At 46.9% G+C, this 12,058-nt stretch overlaps 2 protein-coding genes across 2 annotated transcripts in view; one reads left to right on the plus strand and one right to left on the minus strand.

Moving 5' to 3' along the window:
• Window positions 1–1,865, minus strand: part of UBE4A (ubiquitination factor E4A) — a 626,538-nt gene extending 624,673 nt beyond the window's left edge. Inside the window, exon 1 of the mRNA XM_049778154.1 lies at window positions 1,855–1,865. The gene's annotated coding sequence lies outside the window, so the exon portion shown is untranslated. The remainder of the gene's footprint in view (window positions 1–1,854) is intronic.
• Window positions 1–12,058, plus strand: part of DSCAML1 (DS cell adhesion molecule like 1) — a 241,203-nt gene that overhangs the window by 196,890 nt on the left and 32,255 nt on the right. Inside the window, 2 exon segments of the mRNA XM_049778199.1 lie at window positions 6,011–6,178; window positions 7,811–7,881. Of these exon segments, the coding sequence (XP_049634156.1) occupies window positions 6,011–6,178; window positions 7,811–7,881 (239 nt within the window).

A 12,058-nucleotide genomic window follows, 5' to 3' on the forward strand; every position in this document is an offset into this window, starting at 1 on the left:
TTTTTGGGGGATGCTGGGGAGTAGTGAGTGAGTGAGTGAGTGAGTGAGTGAGTGAGTGAGTGAGTGAGTGAGTGAGTGAGTGAGTGAGATACCTCAATTCATGGGAATGCCAGCTCAGAGACTGCTCTATCCTAACCCTCCAGCCCCTTCCCTCCTCCACCACTTCCCTACCTTCCCCTCTTCCTCCAGCCCCAGCTCAGTCCTGTCCCAACCAGGACCATCTGCTCCTGACCCCCTTCTTTGCCCCAGCCATGTCTCTGCCAGGTTTTCTGCCATGTTGCTCCTTGTACTAATTTTCTGAGGGAAATTACCCAGCCTGCCCTTTCTGAGCCATCCGCTCCTGCTGACTCCTCCTGGCCCCAGGCAGCAGAGTAATAATACATGAATGCTGAATGATAAATAGCAAGCTTCCCACAAATCTATCAGATGGCGCTGCGCAGATTTAAAAATGCAGACACCCTGCTCCTTGGGCCAGCGTGGGGAGACTATACGGAGGCCACTCCCCCAAGCACAGAATGCAGCCTCCTAGTGCCAGCTTCCGGCCACCCTGGGCCAGGCCAGCCTGGTGTGGGTGAGAGCCGAAGTACAGCTGCGTGGGGAACAGGAGACAGTGTGGGGACAGATGGGGTGTGCCCTGGGAATCCCTTCTTGATGCTTAGAGAGCTGGGATCTCAAAGACAGTAAAGCTGCCGTTTGCCTTGGCAGGAAGCTCCGTGCTGCTGATAAGACTTTGCTCCAAGCTGCTCCCTCTCTTCAGAGAAACGGGGCTCCTGAAAGAGCCCAAAGGCTCTCGGGCTCCACGCAGCAAGCAGAGGATAGTGCTGATTTCCTCCACCCAGCAGTGCTGCGTCTTTATTTTATTCTTTTTTTTTTTTTTAAGAAGAACATTTTGCATCCTAAACCCTTTGATGAAGAAAGGGAAAGAGAGCCCTTAATGAAATATGTTAATCTGGCTAAGCCAGGCTCGTATGAAAGGGAATATTAAAATAGACAATATTCGCTTGTGCTGGCATGGTAGTTACTCTGGGCTGAAAGGGAAGAAACTAGTACCCAGCTTCAGATGTCTGGAGTCAGAGAGGTGGCAGGAGCAAGTATGGAAAATCACCCAGTACCTCCATTTGACTCCTGTACATTCAGCCACAATATGGACTCTTTTATGCCAACTAAAAGGTGATGTGGGAACCCAAGGTACAGTCTACCTGAAAACTCCTTTCAAAAACAGGGGAAAAAAGGGGATCACTTCCTAGGACTGTCCCCCCCCCCCATCTTCTTATGATTAACAGCTGAGAGAAGCCAAGAGACTTCAAAGGTGGCAGTACTTAAGGACCCCACATGGCTCTTAGCTTACAGTCAATAGACTATAAGTGCCCAGAGTTTGCCTGGCGGTGGCAATGCCAAAAAATGGGACAAGGCTCTGCCTCCAAGGGGCCTTAGCTACTTGGACAGGTGCCCCCCAAACCATAAAGCACGGTGCACAAATGAGGGGCTCTGAGTACCATGGAAGCACAACAAAGAGGTTGGCAAAGGGAGACCCTGACAATGGTATCTATGTCATGAGCCATTGCTCTGGGACATGCTGAGAAATACTGCCTTGATCCTGGGCACAGAAAATAGTTCTCTGTCTTTCTGTTTGTCTGTAATAGACACTAGGCAGCTGGTGTAGGGTCAGGGCCATGTGTTAAGTAAGCACATCAGTCTTATGTAAGAGAAGAAATGGGGTCCACGGAGTAGGGACACATGAAAGGCTCTCCAGTGTGACATATAGCCCAGGAGAGGGTGACAGCAGCTAGACCTGGGGCAGAATGAAGGAGAAGAATGTAGATATCTAAAAGCCAAGAAAAGACAAGACAGGACAAGAGCCTGAGGGTTGGGCCCCAGGAGGCAGGAGGGAACAGAAGGGGGAAAGAAGAGATGATGGTAGCCTCTGTTAGCAACTTCTGTTGATAGAGAACTCGATCCAAGAAAGTGGTAGGCATCTGGGGGCAGGAGAAAGACCTTTGTCTGGAGCATGGGGAATGTGATGTGCCTTATAAACTTCTAAGAGGAATAAACCACAAGAGAATTGGTGGCTTCATAAGTCTGAGTTCCAAGGTGCCTTATAGTGCCTGCGTTTAAAGTAGTAGATAGCCTGGCTGGGAAAGATATAAGACAGCAAAGAACAGAGAAAGACTTTTGGGGAGGAGCCACACTCAGTAGTGCTCAGGGGTTACACCTAGCTCTGCACTCAGGAGTTGTTCCTGCTATGCTCCCTGTGGAGTACATGTAGTTGTCCTCTGTTCTTGGCCTGAGGGTGCTTAGAGGACCAGCTTTCATTCCTGACAGTGCTCAGGAGACCATGTGGGATGCTGGGGATCAAACTTGTATCAACTACATGCAAAGCCACCACCCTTGTGCTATTACTCTGGCCCTTAGAAAGACCTTTTAAGTGCAGAGATGAGTAAAGAAATGGGTCTGTGGAATTGGAGCAAAACCAGAAAGTGTTTACTGGGGAAGAGGGTTTCCAGAAGGCTGGAGCCCTGCTGAGAAATCAGTTTAGCCCACCTGGCACATCCCAAGTGGCTGGCAAATCTAAACACCTCTTCTTCCTGACCCCATGATTTTTCACACATCCTGGAGAATGACCTGGTGAGAGGGAGGCACCTTCTGATCTACCCTCATTAGAGCACCACACAGTAGCTTGTGACTAGGGGCTTGGGTAGGGATGGGGGGCCGTGTACCCACTTGGGTCACTTGTCAACTGCTCCCTTCACCACCTTCTGGTACCCAAGATGTGCCCCCAGAAGGTAGGAGCCCCATGTGCCTGCGCACAGTTTGGGCCAGCCTGCCAGCCACGAAGTGGCACTCCTGGTGGCCATGGCGATTTAAGAGACAAGGAGAAAATGATGTATTTGGGGCACATCTCAGCCTGCCGTGTGTGACTTTGGCTCCTGGAACCAAAGAATTAAATGCAAAACTGCAGATGGGTAGCTGGACCGGTGCCCTTTGGGAGGGCTGTGGCTAGCACAGCTCAAAGGGGTGTTTTTGGAAGAATATCAAGGCCTCGGTCTACCAGAATTTAGAGGGACAGGGATCCTCTTTGCTGGTGAACACTAATTGATGAGACAGTGGCTTTAAAAAAAATCCTCTTATAAATCTTTCTAGAATGTGTCAGCCTCTCTCCTTGATTTGGGGTCTAAATGGTGATGAATACAATTTTATTTTTTTAAATAATATCTTTATTTAAGCACCATGGTTACAAATATGTCTATAGTTGAGTTTCAGTCATAAAAAGTACAACCACTTCACCAGTGCTCCCTTGCCGCCACCAATGCCCCCCACTCCCCCCTCCCCCGCCCCTCCCATTTTTGAGACAGGCATTCTATTTCTCTCACTCACTACCATTGTCATGATAGTTGTTGGTGTCGTTATTTCACTAAGTGCACTCACCACTCTTTGTGGTAAGCTTCATATCATAAGCTGGTCCTTCCAGCCTTCATTGCTATTGTCTCTGGGTATTGTTACAATAATGTCTTTTATTTTTCTTAAATCCCACAGATGAGTGAGACTATTCTGTGTCTATCTCTTTCCCTCTGACTTTCTTCACTCACCAGAATAGTTTCCATGTTTATCTAGGTATAGGAAAATTTCATGAATTTATTTTTCCTGACAGTAGCATAGTATTCCATTGTGTATATGTACCACAGTTTCTCTATCCATTCATCTGTTGTCAGGCATATGGGTTGTTTCTAGATTGTGGCTATTGTAAATAGAGCTGCAATGAACATAGGCATGCAGAGGGCATCTTTGTATTGTGTTTTTGTGTTCCTAGGGTATATCCTTAGGAGTGGATTAAATGGGAGCTCAATATTCCAGTTGTTTGTTTTTTTGTTTTGTTTGTTGTTTTTGAGGAATCTCCATATTGTTTTCCAGTAAGACTGGACTAGACGGCATTTCCCCTAGCAGTAAATGAGAGTTTCTTTCTCCCTGCATCCCTGTCAGCACTGATTGTTCTTGTTCTTTGTGATATGTGCCAGTCTCTGTGGCATGAAATGGTACCTCATTGTTGTTTTGATTTACATCTCCCTGATTTAATCTTTTCTTCAGGGTCTCTTGTGAGGATTTAGACAATCTTAAAATTTTGACAAATACTGAAAATGAGGCTAAATAGCAGCATGAGGACTCTTCCAGGGAGATGTGTGAGTCCTGCTTTCCACTGCTTGCCTGGCCCTCACCTTTTCTTCTCAAAGTGCAATGCCTGGAGCCTGGTCCCCTGAGGCTGGTTTGTCTTTGTACCCTGTGCTATGTGGTCCAGACCCCTAGATGTGGAGGGAGCAGGGACTTGATTCCTGGTGATAACACAACAGTCATCAGGAGGATTTGGTTCCAATAACTCAAGCTGGGCCTCAAAAATACTTTTGGATCTTTGACGCCTTCTGCAGCTTTTCTGAAGACATTCCTCCTTGTAAAATAGGAACATTCTAGCCTTAAAGATCCAAAGTTCCTGCTGGTGTGAGGTGAGGGTCTCTGGCCCTTGGTCTTCCTAGGCAGTCTCAGGACCACTGTGCCCTTTGTGGAGGGAAAAAAAGAATGGACCAGGAGCAGTGGAGAGAAGCACCTGAAGGAACTGGGGTGGGATGGGGGGTGCAGGGGTGTGAAGGGGCAACTCATGATCAGAGTAGCATGAGAGACCAGGAAAAGGGGTGCCTGCCAGCTGAGGTTCAAGAGCAATTAAATGCCCATGATCTGGGGAAGGACTTCAGGAATATTCAGCCAAACTCATTTAAGGTTTGAACTACCAAGTTAGCCTAAGGCAAAGGGGCACCCATCAGGAGTATTACCTCCTCAAATGTTGCTCCAGTTTTTGTTTTTGTTTGGGATGGGGAGGAATGTTGTTTGGTTTTGATTTTTGAGCCATACTCAGCTGTGCTGAGGACATACTCCTGATTCAGTTCTCAGAAAGTACCCCTGGCTGGGACTGAAGAGATAGCATGGAGGTAGGGCGTTTGCCTTGCATGCAGAAGGACAGTGGTTCAAATCCCGGCATCCCATATGGTCCCCCAAGCCTGCCAGAAGTGATTTCTGAGCTCAGGAGTAACCCCTGAGCACTGCTGGGTGTGCCCCCCCCAAAAAATTATCCCTGGTGGAGTTCATCATGATATTGGTGTCAGGGATCAACTAAATGATCCCTCTGGACAATAATGGGAAACTGAAAGGAAGTGAAGTGACATGTCTGATATCTCTTCAGTAATAGTATTGCAAACTATGGTGCCTAAAAGGAAAAAAAGGAGGGGGGGACAGACAGACAGAGATACAGAGACAAAGAGAGAATGTGCCATAGATGCAAGGGGGAGAGGGGGAACTGAAGGGGAACTGGGAAAACTGGTGGTGAAAAATGAACACTGATGAAGGGATGGTTGTTGGAATATTGTATGACTGAAATTCAACCATAAACAGCTTTTTATTGCTTCTCATGATTTAACTTAAAAACTTTTTTTAACTTATTGATTAATTGATTGGTTGGTTCTTGGGCCACACCCAGTGGTGCTCAGGGATTACTCCTGGCTCTGCACTCAGAAATCATCCCAGGCAGGCTGGAGGACCATATGGAAAGCTGGGAATCAAACCTGGTCCCTCCCTGGCAAGCCACCACTGCACTTCTCTCCGGCCCCCAAATTTAAAAACGTTTTTCGGTTTTGGGGTCACACCCGGCAGTGCTCAGGGGTTACTCCTGGCTCTACACTCAGAAATCGCCCCGGATAGGCTCGGGGGACCATATGGGATGCTGGGATTTGAACCACCGTCCTATAGCATGCAAGGCAAACGCCTTACCTCCGTGCTATCTCTCAGGCCCCTAAAAACTATTTTAAATAGTTGGACTATGTACAAGACCAGTCCCTCCTCAGACCCGGTGAACTTTGAGGAGCAAACCACCTTTGCTGTGAGCTCCATGTGAGCTGGTCATGAGCACTGAGGCTGGGACCTGCCTTGGCAATGGCCTTGCCGTGGTCCGCAGTGGGCTTCTTCTCTCCAGATTCCTGGGACTTCAAGCAGTCCACGCGTAACATCTCCCCCACCATCAACCAGGCCAACATCGTGGATCTGCACCCTGCCTCCGTGTACAGCATCCGCATGTACTCCTTCAACAAGATTGGCCGCAGCGAGCCAAGCAAGGAGCTTACAGTGAGCACTGAGGAGGCTGGTGAGCGCCGGGACCCATTCCCATCCCATCCTGGGGGCAGTGGGGTGGTGATAAATGGGTGAGAAGTGGGAGGAAGACCCTGCAGCATCCCCTTCTGTCACCTCCCTGGGATCTCAACCAGATGCAAAGGGCTACAGAGCTGTCCCTGGTCTTGCTCCCTGATGCCAGCAGGGAAGCAGGGAATAGTGCCCTGGACAGTGTCTGAGACCAGATCTCTCTGGCTCTTCTCTCTCTCTCTCTCTCTCTGACTCTTCTCTCTCTCTTTCTCTCTTTTTCTCTCTCTTTCTCCCTCTCTCTCTCTTTCTCTCTCTTTTTCTCTTTCTCTCTCTCTTTCTCCCTCTCTCTCTCTTTCTTCCTCCCTCTCTGTTTCTCTCTGTGTCTCTCTATGTCTCCCTCTGTGTGTCTCTCTCAGTTTTTGGGCCACATCCAGTGGCACTTAAGGGTTAGTCCTGACTCTTAGCTCAAAAATCACTCCTGGCAGGCTTGGGGGCCATATGGGACACCAGGGATCAAGCCCAAGTCAGTCCTGGGTTGGCCAAGTGCAAGGCAAATGCCCTGCCTGCTGTACTATCACTCTGCACCCCCTTTTGGGTGTCTCTATTTTCTCTTATTCCTTCTTTGTGACATAGGAGCACACAATGAGTATGGATAATCTAGAGGTTCCGTATTGTCCCCACCCCCCAAAAAAGCAGTAAAGGAAAACAAAAGTACCATGAAACCACTAGTCAACAAGTATAGTCAACACACATTCCCAGCACTCTGGAGGCCTTTTGCCCTCCTACCCCTTAAATGGCCCGCCCATGTCTGACACTCTATGGTCAGGACACATCAAGAAATTATGCTTTGGGGCTGGAGCTATAGCACAGCGTTAGGGTGTTTGCCTTGCATGTGTCCAACCCCAGATGGACTCCAGTACAATTCCTGGCATCCCATATGTCCCCTAAGCCTGCCAGGAGCGATTTCTGAGTGCAGAGCCCAGAGTAACTCCTGAGTGCCACCGGGGGTAATTCAAAAATAAAAACAAAAAGAAATCATGCTTTTGTTCTCTCCTGAAAGGGTTTGGCATTACGTCTCTCTGCTGGCTGCTTGTCTCGGGGAAGGCAGTGTGGTTGTATCGTCTCCATGCTATGTGGTCCTGCACCCCCTGGCTTGGCCACAGCCTGTCCATTACTGTCCAGTCCACATATGGACTGTGGACAGTGGACAGTGTACATGTTGCTGGAAGCCACAAGCTTATGCTGATACCAACCCGTGGGTGTATGGAACCTGTATTCCAGGAATACAGATCATCCCACATACACACTTGAACTTTTAGCCAAAAAAGGAAGGTCATGTCAATGCCAATTTACTCTGCTATGACCAACACTCTTGAATCTTCACCCCTCCACACTGGCTTGCACACTACACTGGGAACAGCTATGTATGTTTTCCGGGTTTGGAGCAAATGCTGAGGAAGGGCAAAGGCAAGGGAAACGGAGATGATTTCTGGGACTGGGAGTCACACCCACTGATTTCCCCCCCCTGAGCTGCTGCCTCTTGCCCCCATGCTGCTGGTTGGTTCAGTGGGCTGGGAGTGAGAAGATGGGTTCATCTCTTCTATCAAGATCTCTCACCTTGTCTCTGCCCCTGCAGCTCCTGATGGGCCCCCCATGGATGTCACCTTGCAGCCTGTAACATCACAGAGCATCCAGGTTACCTGGAAGGTAAGAAGATTTAATGGATCTTTTTTTTCTCAAATGCCTCCCAATCTCCAACTACCTCAGTCCAGGAGCCAAGGGCTGGGGTTCACTGGTCTCCGGTCTCTGATGCCTGTTGGCTAATCCAGTGAGACTGGAGGGGAGAGAATCAAAGGGAGGGAGGACAAAAAGGTAGGTGCCCCTCTTGCTCACCTGCTGTCCCAGAGAGGCCTCTACCAGGGTAGAAATGTGTTGTGCCAGGGAGAGAAGGTGTTTCCCCCTCTCATCCCTCATGGTGGAGCAGGGCAGAACTGAGTTTGACAAGTGCAGAGTTCAAGGCTTCCTAGATTATGTCAGAGGCTGAGAGGAGATGGGCCTGAACTGGGCACTAAGAGGCAGGGAACAGCTGTGCCCACTGTCTCGTGGCCCAAATATGGACAAACCCAACAGTTTCTCCCTCTCCAGTGAGAATGGTCAAAGCCACCTTCCCACCTCACTGCCTCAAGAAAATCTAAGCATTCAGGCACCCTGTACAAGGCCAGGAGAAGCTTCCCTGGGGTACCTCAGACCACACATCTTGCTAGAACTGCCAATGGTTTCAGAAGCCCCATGGTCCACTCCAGAGAGCATGTCCTTTTCTTTGCTGTTTTTTCCTGTCCTCTTTGTTGTTTTATAATTTGAGAGAAGCCTCACATGCAGTGCTCAGGGGGCCTGACAGACACTCCCTGCAGGACTCAGCGTTAGGGTCAGGCAGTTCAGTGTTCAACAGTAGTATTGGGGGCCAAGAGGCCTCCTTCATTCAGCAGTGCTAGGCAGGAGAAGGAGGGACATTTGGTACCAGGGGTCAAGCTTTGAGTCATCTGCCTAGCATCTTTGCATGCCTCTAACCCCACCTTAATCCTACCTTCTTCTGTTCCTGTGGTCAGGTGACACTTTATCCCCACCCAGAGAAGCTCACAGATGTGATGATATCCAGGTCAGGCAAGATCCAGCACCTAGTTTTACAGCCCTACAGTCCAAGGCCCCCAGCATAACCCATCACAGAGTTTGGAAAGCGAGGGGTCCATTAAGGCTCAGCTAGTGCCTTCTTGGAGCTATTCCACAGTACTGGGGGATGTGGGGTATACTCATCTACATTCAAGTCAAATGTCAGTTGTTCTCTAACTCTGACTCAGGGGCAGAGTGATAAACCCTGACACTTTGATCTTCCCTCGGCCCTTCACAATGTGTACCTTGAGAGACTAGAGTGATAGTACAGTGGGTAAGACTCCTGCTTTGCACAGACTCAGGTTCAATCCCCAGCATCCCTTATGGCCCCTTCAAACACCACCAAAAATGATTCCTAAGGGCAGAGCCTGAAGTAAACCTTGACCATTGCCAAGTATGGCTCAAAACTAAGCAAAAAATTAGGTGACTTGGGAATGGGAAAGACTCAGAAGAACCAATTTCCTTGCCCCACAGACATCATTAAGAGGGCCACATCCCACATAGCTGGCTTCCTCCTTCTCAGGAAGGGCCAGCAGGAACAGGACAGGACTGAGAAGCACCCAAGAAGAGCCAGAACTCCACATTCCTCCAGTCTCAAGGAGAGGTGGAGCCCAGAGTTTACTTCTTTTTTTATTTTAGATTTTTTTCTTTATTTAAACATCTTGATTACAAATATGATTGCGATTAGGTTTCAGTTATGTAAAGAACACCCCCTTCGCCGGTGCAACATTCCCACCACCAACGTCCCAAATCTCCCTCCATCCCACCCTACCCCCACCTGTACTCCAGACAGGCTTTCCAGTTCCCTCATTCATTCACATGATTATGGTGGTTCTCTGTGTAGTTATTTCTATAACTGCACTCACCACTCTTTGTGGTGAGCTTCATGAAGTGAGCTGGAAGTTCCAGCCCTCCTCTAATTGTCTCTGAGGATTGTTGCAAAAATGACTTTTATTTTTTTTAAAAACCCATAGATGAGTGAGACTATTCTGCGTCTCTCTCTCCCTCTGACTTATTTCACTCAGCATGATAGATTCCATGTACATCCATGTATAGGAAAATTTCATGACTTCATCTCTCCTGGCGGCTGCATAATATTCCATGGTGTATATGTACCACAGTTTCTTTAGCCATTCGTCTGTTGAAGGGCATCTTGGTTGTTTCCAGAGCCTGGCTATTGTGAATAGTGCTGCAAAAAATATAGGTGTGAGGAAGGGGTTTTTGTATTCTTGTGTTCTTAGGGTATATCCCTAGGAGTAGAATAGCTGGGTCAAATGGGAGCTCAATTTCCAGATTTTGGAGGAATCTCCATATCATTTACCATAGAGGTTGGACTAGACGGCATTCCCACCAGCAGTGGATAAGAGTTCCTTTCTCTCCACATCCCTGCCAGCACTGTTTATTCTCATTCTTTGTGATGTGTGCCAATCTCTGTGGTGTGAGATGGTATCTCATTGTTGTTTTGATTTGCATCTCCCTGATGATTAGTGATGAGGAGCATTTTTTCATGTGCCTTTTGACCATTTGTATTTCTTTTTTATCAAAGTGTCTGTTCATTTCTTCTCCACATTTTTTGATGGGATTAGATGTTTTTTCCTTGTAAATTCTGTCAGTGCCCTGTATATTTTGGATATTAGCCCCTTATCTGATGGGTGTTGGGTGAATAGTTTCTCCCACTCGGTGGGTGGCTCTTGTATCCTGGGCGCTATTTCTTTTGAGGTGCAGAAGCTTCTCAGCTTAATGTATTCCCATCTGTTGATCTCTGCTTCCACTTGTTTGTAAAGTGCAGTTTCCTCCTTGAAGATGCCTTTAGTCTCAATGTCATGGAGTCTTTTACCGACGTGTTGCTCTATATACCTTATGGTATCAGGTCTGATATCAAGGTCTTTAATCCATTTGGATTTTACCTTCATACATGATGTTAACTGGGGGTCTATGTTCACTTTTTTGCAAGTGGCTAGCACCACTTGTTGAAGAGGTTTTCCCTGATCCACTTAGGATTTCTTGCTCCTTTGTCAAAAATTAGGTGATTGTATGTCTGGGGAACATTGTCTGAGAACTCAAGCCTATTCCACTGATCTCAGGGTCTGTCTTTATTCCAATACCATGCTGTTTTGATAACTATTGCTTTGTAGTACAGTTTAAAGTTGGGTAAAGTAATGCCTCCCATTTTCCTTTTCTTTAGGAGTGCTTTAGCTATTTGAGGGTGTTTATTGTTCCAGATGAACTTCATAAGTGTTTGATCCACTTCTTTGAAGAATGTCATGGGTATTTTAAGGGGATCACATTAAATCTGTATAATGCTTTGGGGAGTATTGCCATTTTAATTATGTTAATCCTGCCAATCCATGAGCAGGGTATGTGTTTCCATTTCCGTGTGTCCTCTCTTATTTCTTGGAGCAGGGCTTTATAGTTTTCTTTGTATAGATCCTTCACATCTTTGGTCAAGTTGATTCCAAGGTATTTGAGTTTATGTGGCACTAATGTGAATGGGATTGCCTTCTTGACGTCCTTCTCTTCCCTATCATGATTGGTGTATAAAAAGGCCATTAATTTCTGTGTGTTAATTTTGTAGCCTGCTACCTTGCTATATGAGTCTATTGTTTCTAGAAGCTTTTTGGTAGAGTATTTAGGGTTTTCTAAGTAGAGTATCATGTCATCTGCAAACAATGAGAGCTTGACTTCTTCCTTTCCTATCTGGATTCCCTTGATATCTTTTTCTTGCCTGATCGCTATAGCAAGCCCTTCCAGTACTATGTTGAAGAGGAGTGGTGAAAGCGGACAGCCTTGTCTTGTACCAGAATTTAGAGGAAAGGCTTTTAGTTTTTCTCCATTGAGGATAATATTTGCCATTGGCTAGTGGTAGATGGCTTAAAGTAGATTGAGAAAGGTTCCTTTTGTTTCCATCTTGCTGAGAGTTTTTATCAAGAATGGGTGTTGGATCTTATCAAATGCTTTCTCTGCGTCTATTGATATGATCATGTGATTTTTATTTTTCTTCTTGTTGATGTTGTGTATGATGTTGATAGATTTACAAATGTTAAACCATCCTTGCTTTCCTGGGATGAAACCTTCTTGGTCGTAGTGTATGATCTTCTTGATGATGCATTGGATCCTATTTGCCAGGATTTTGTTGAAGATCTTTGCATCTGCATTTATCAGAGATATTTGTCTGTAATTTTTTTTTTGGCAGCATCTCTGTCTGGTTTTGGTATCA

This window comes from Suncus etruscus, chromosome 8 (assembly GCF_024139225.1).
Source record: "Suncus etruscus isolate mSunEtr1 chromosome 8, mSunEtr1.pri.cur, whole genome shotgun sequence".
In the NCBI taxonomy this organism is placed as follows: domain Eukaryota; kingdom Metazoa; phylum Chordata; class Mammalia; order Eulipotyphla; family Soricidae; genus Suncus; species Suncus etruscus.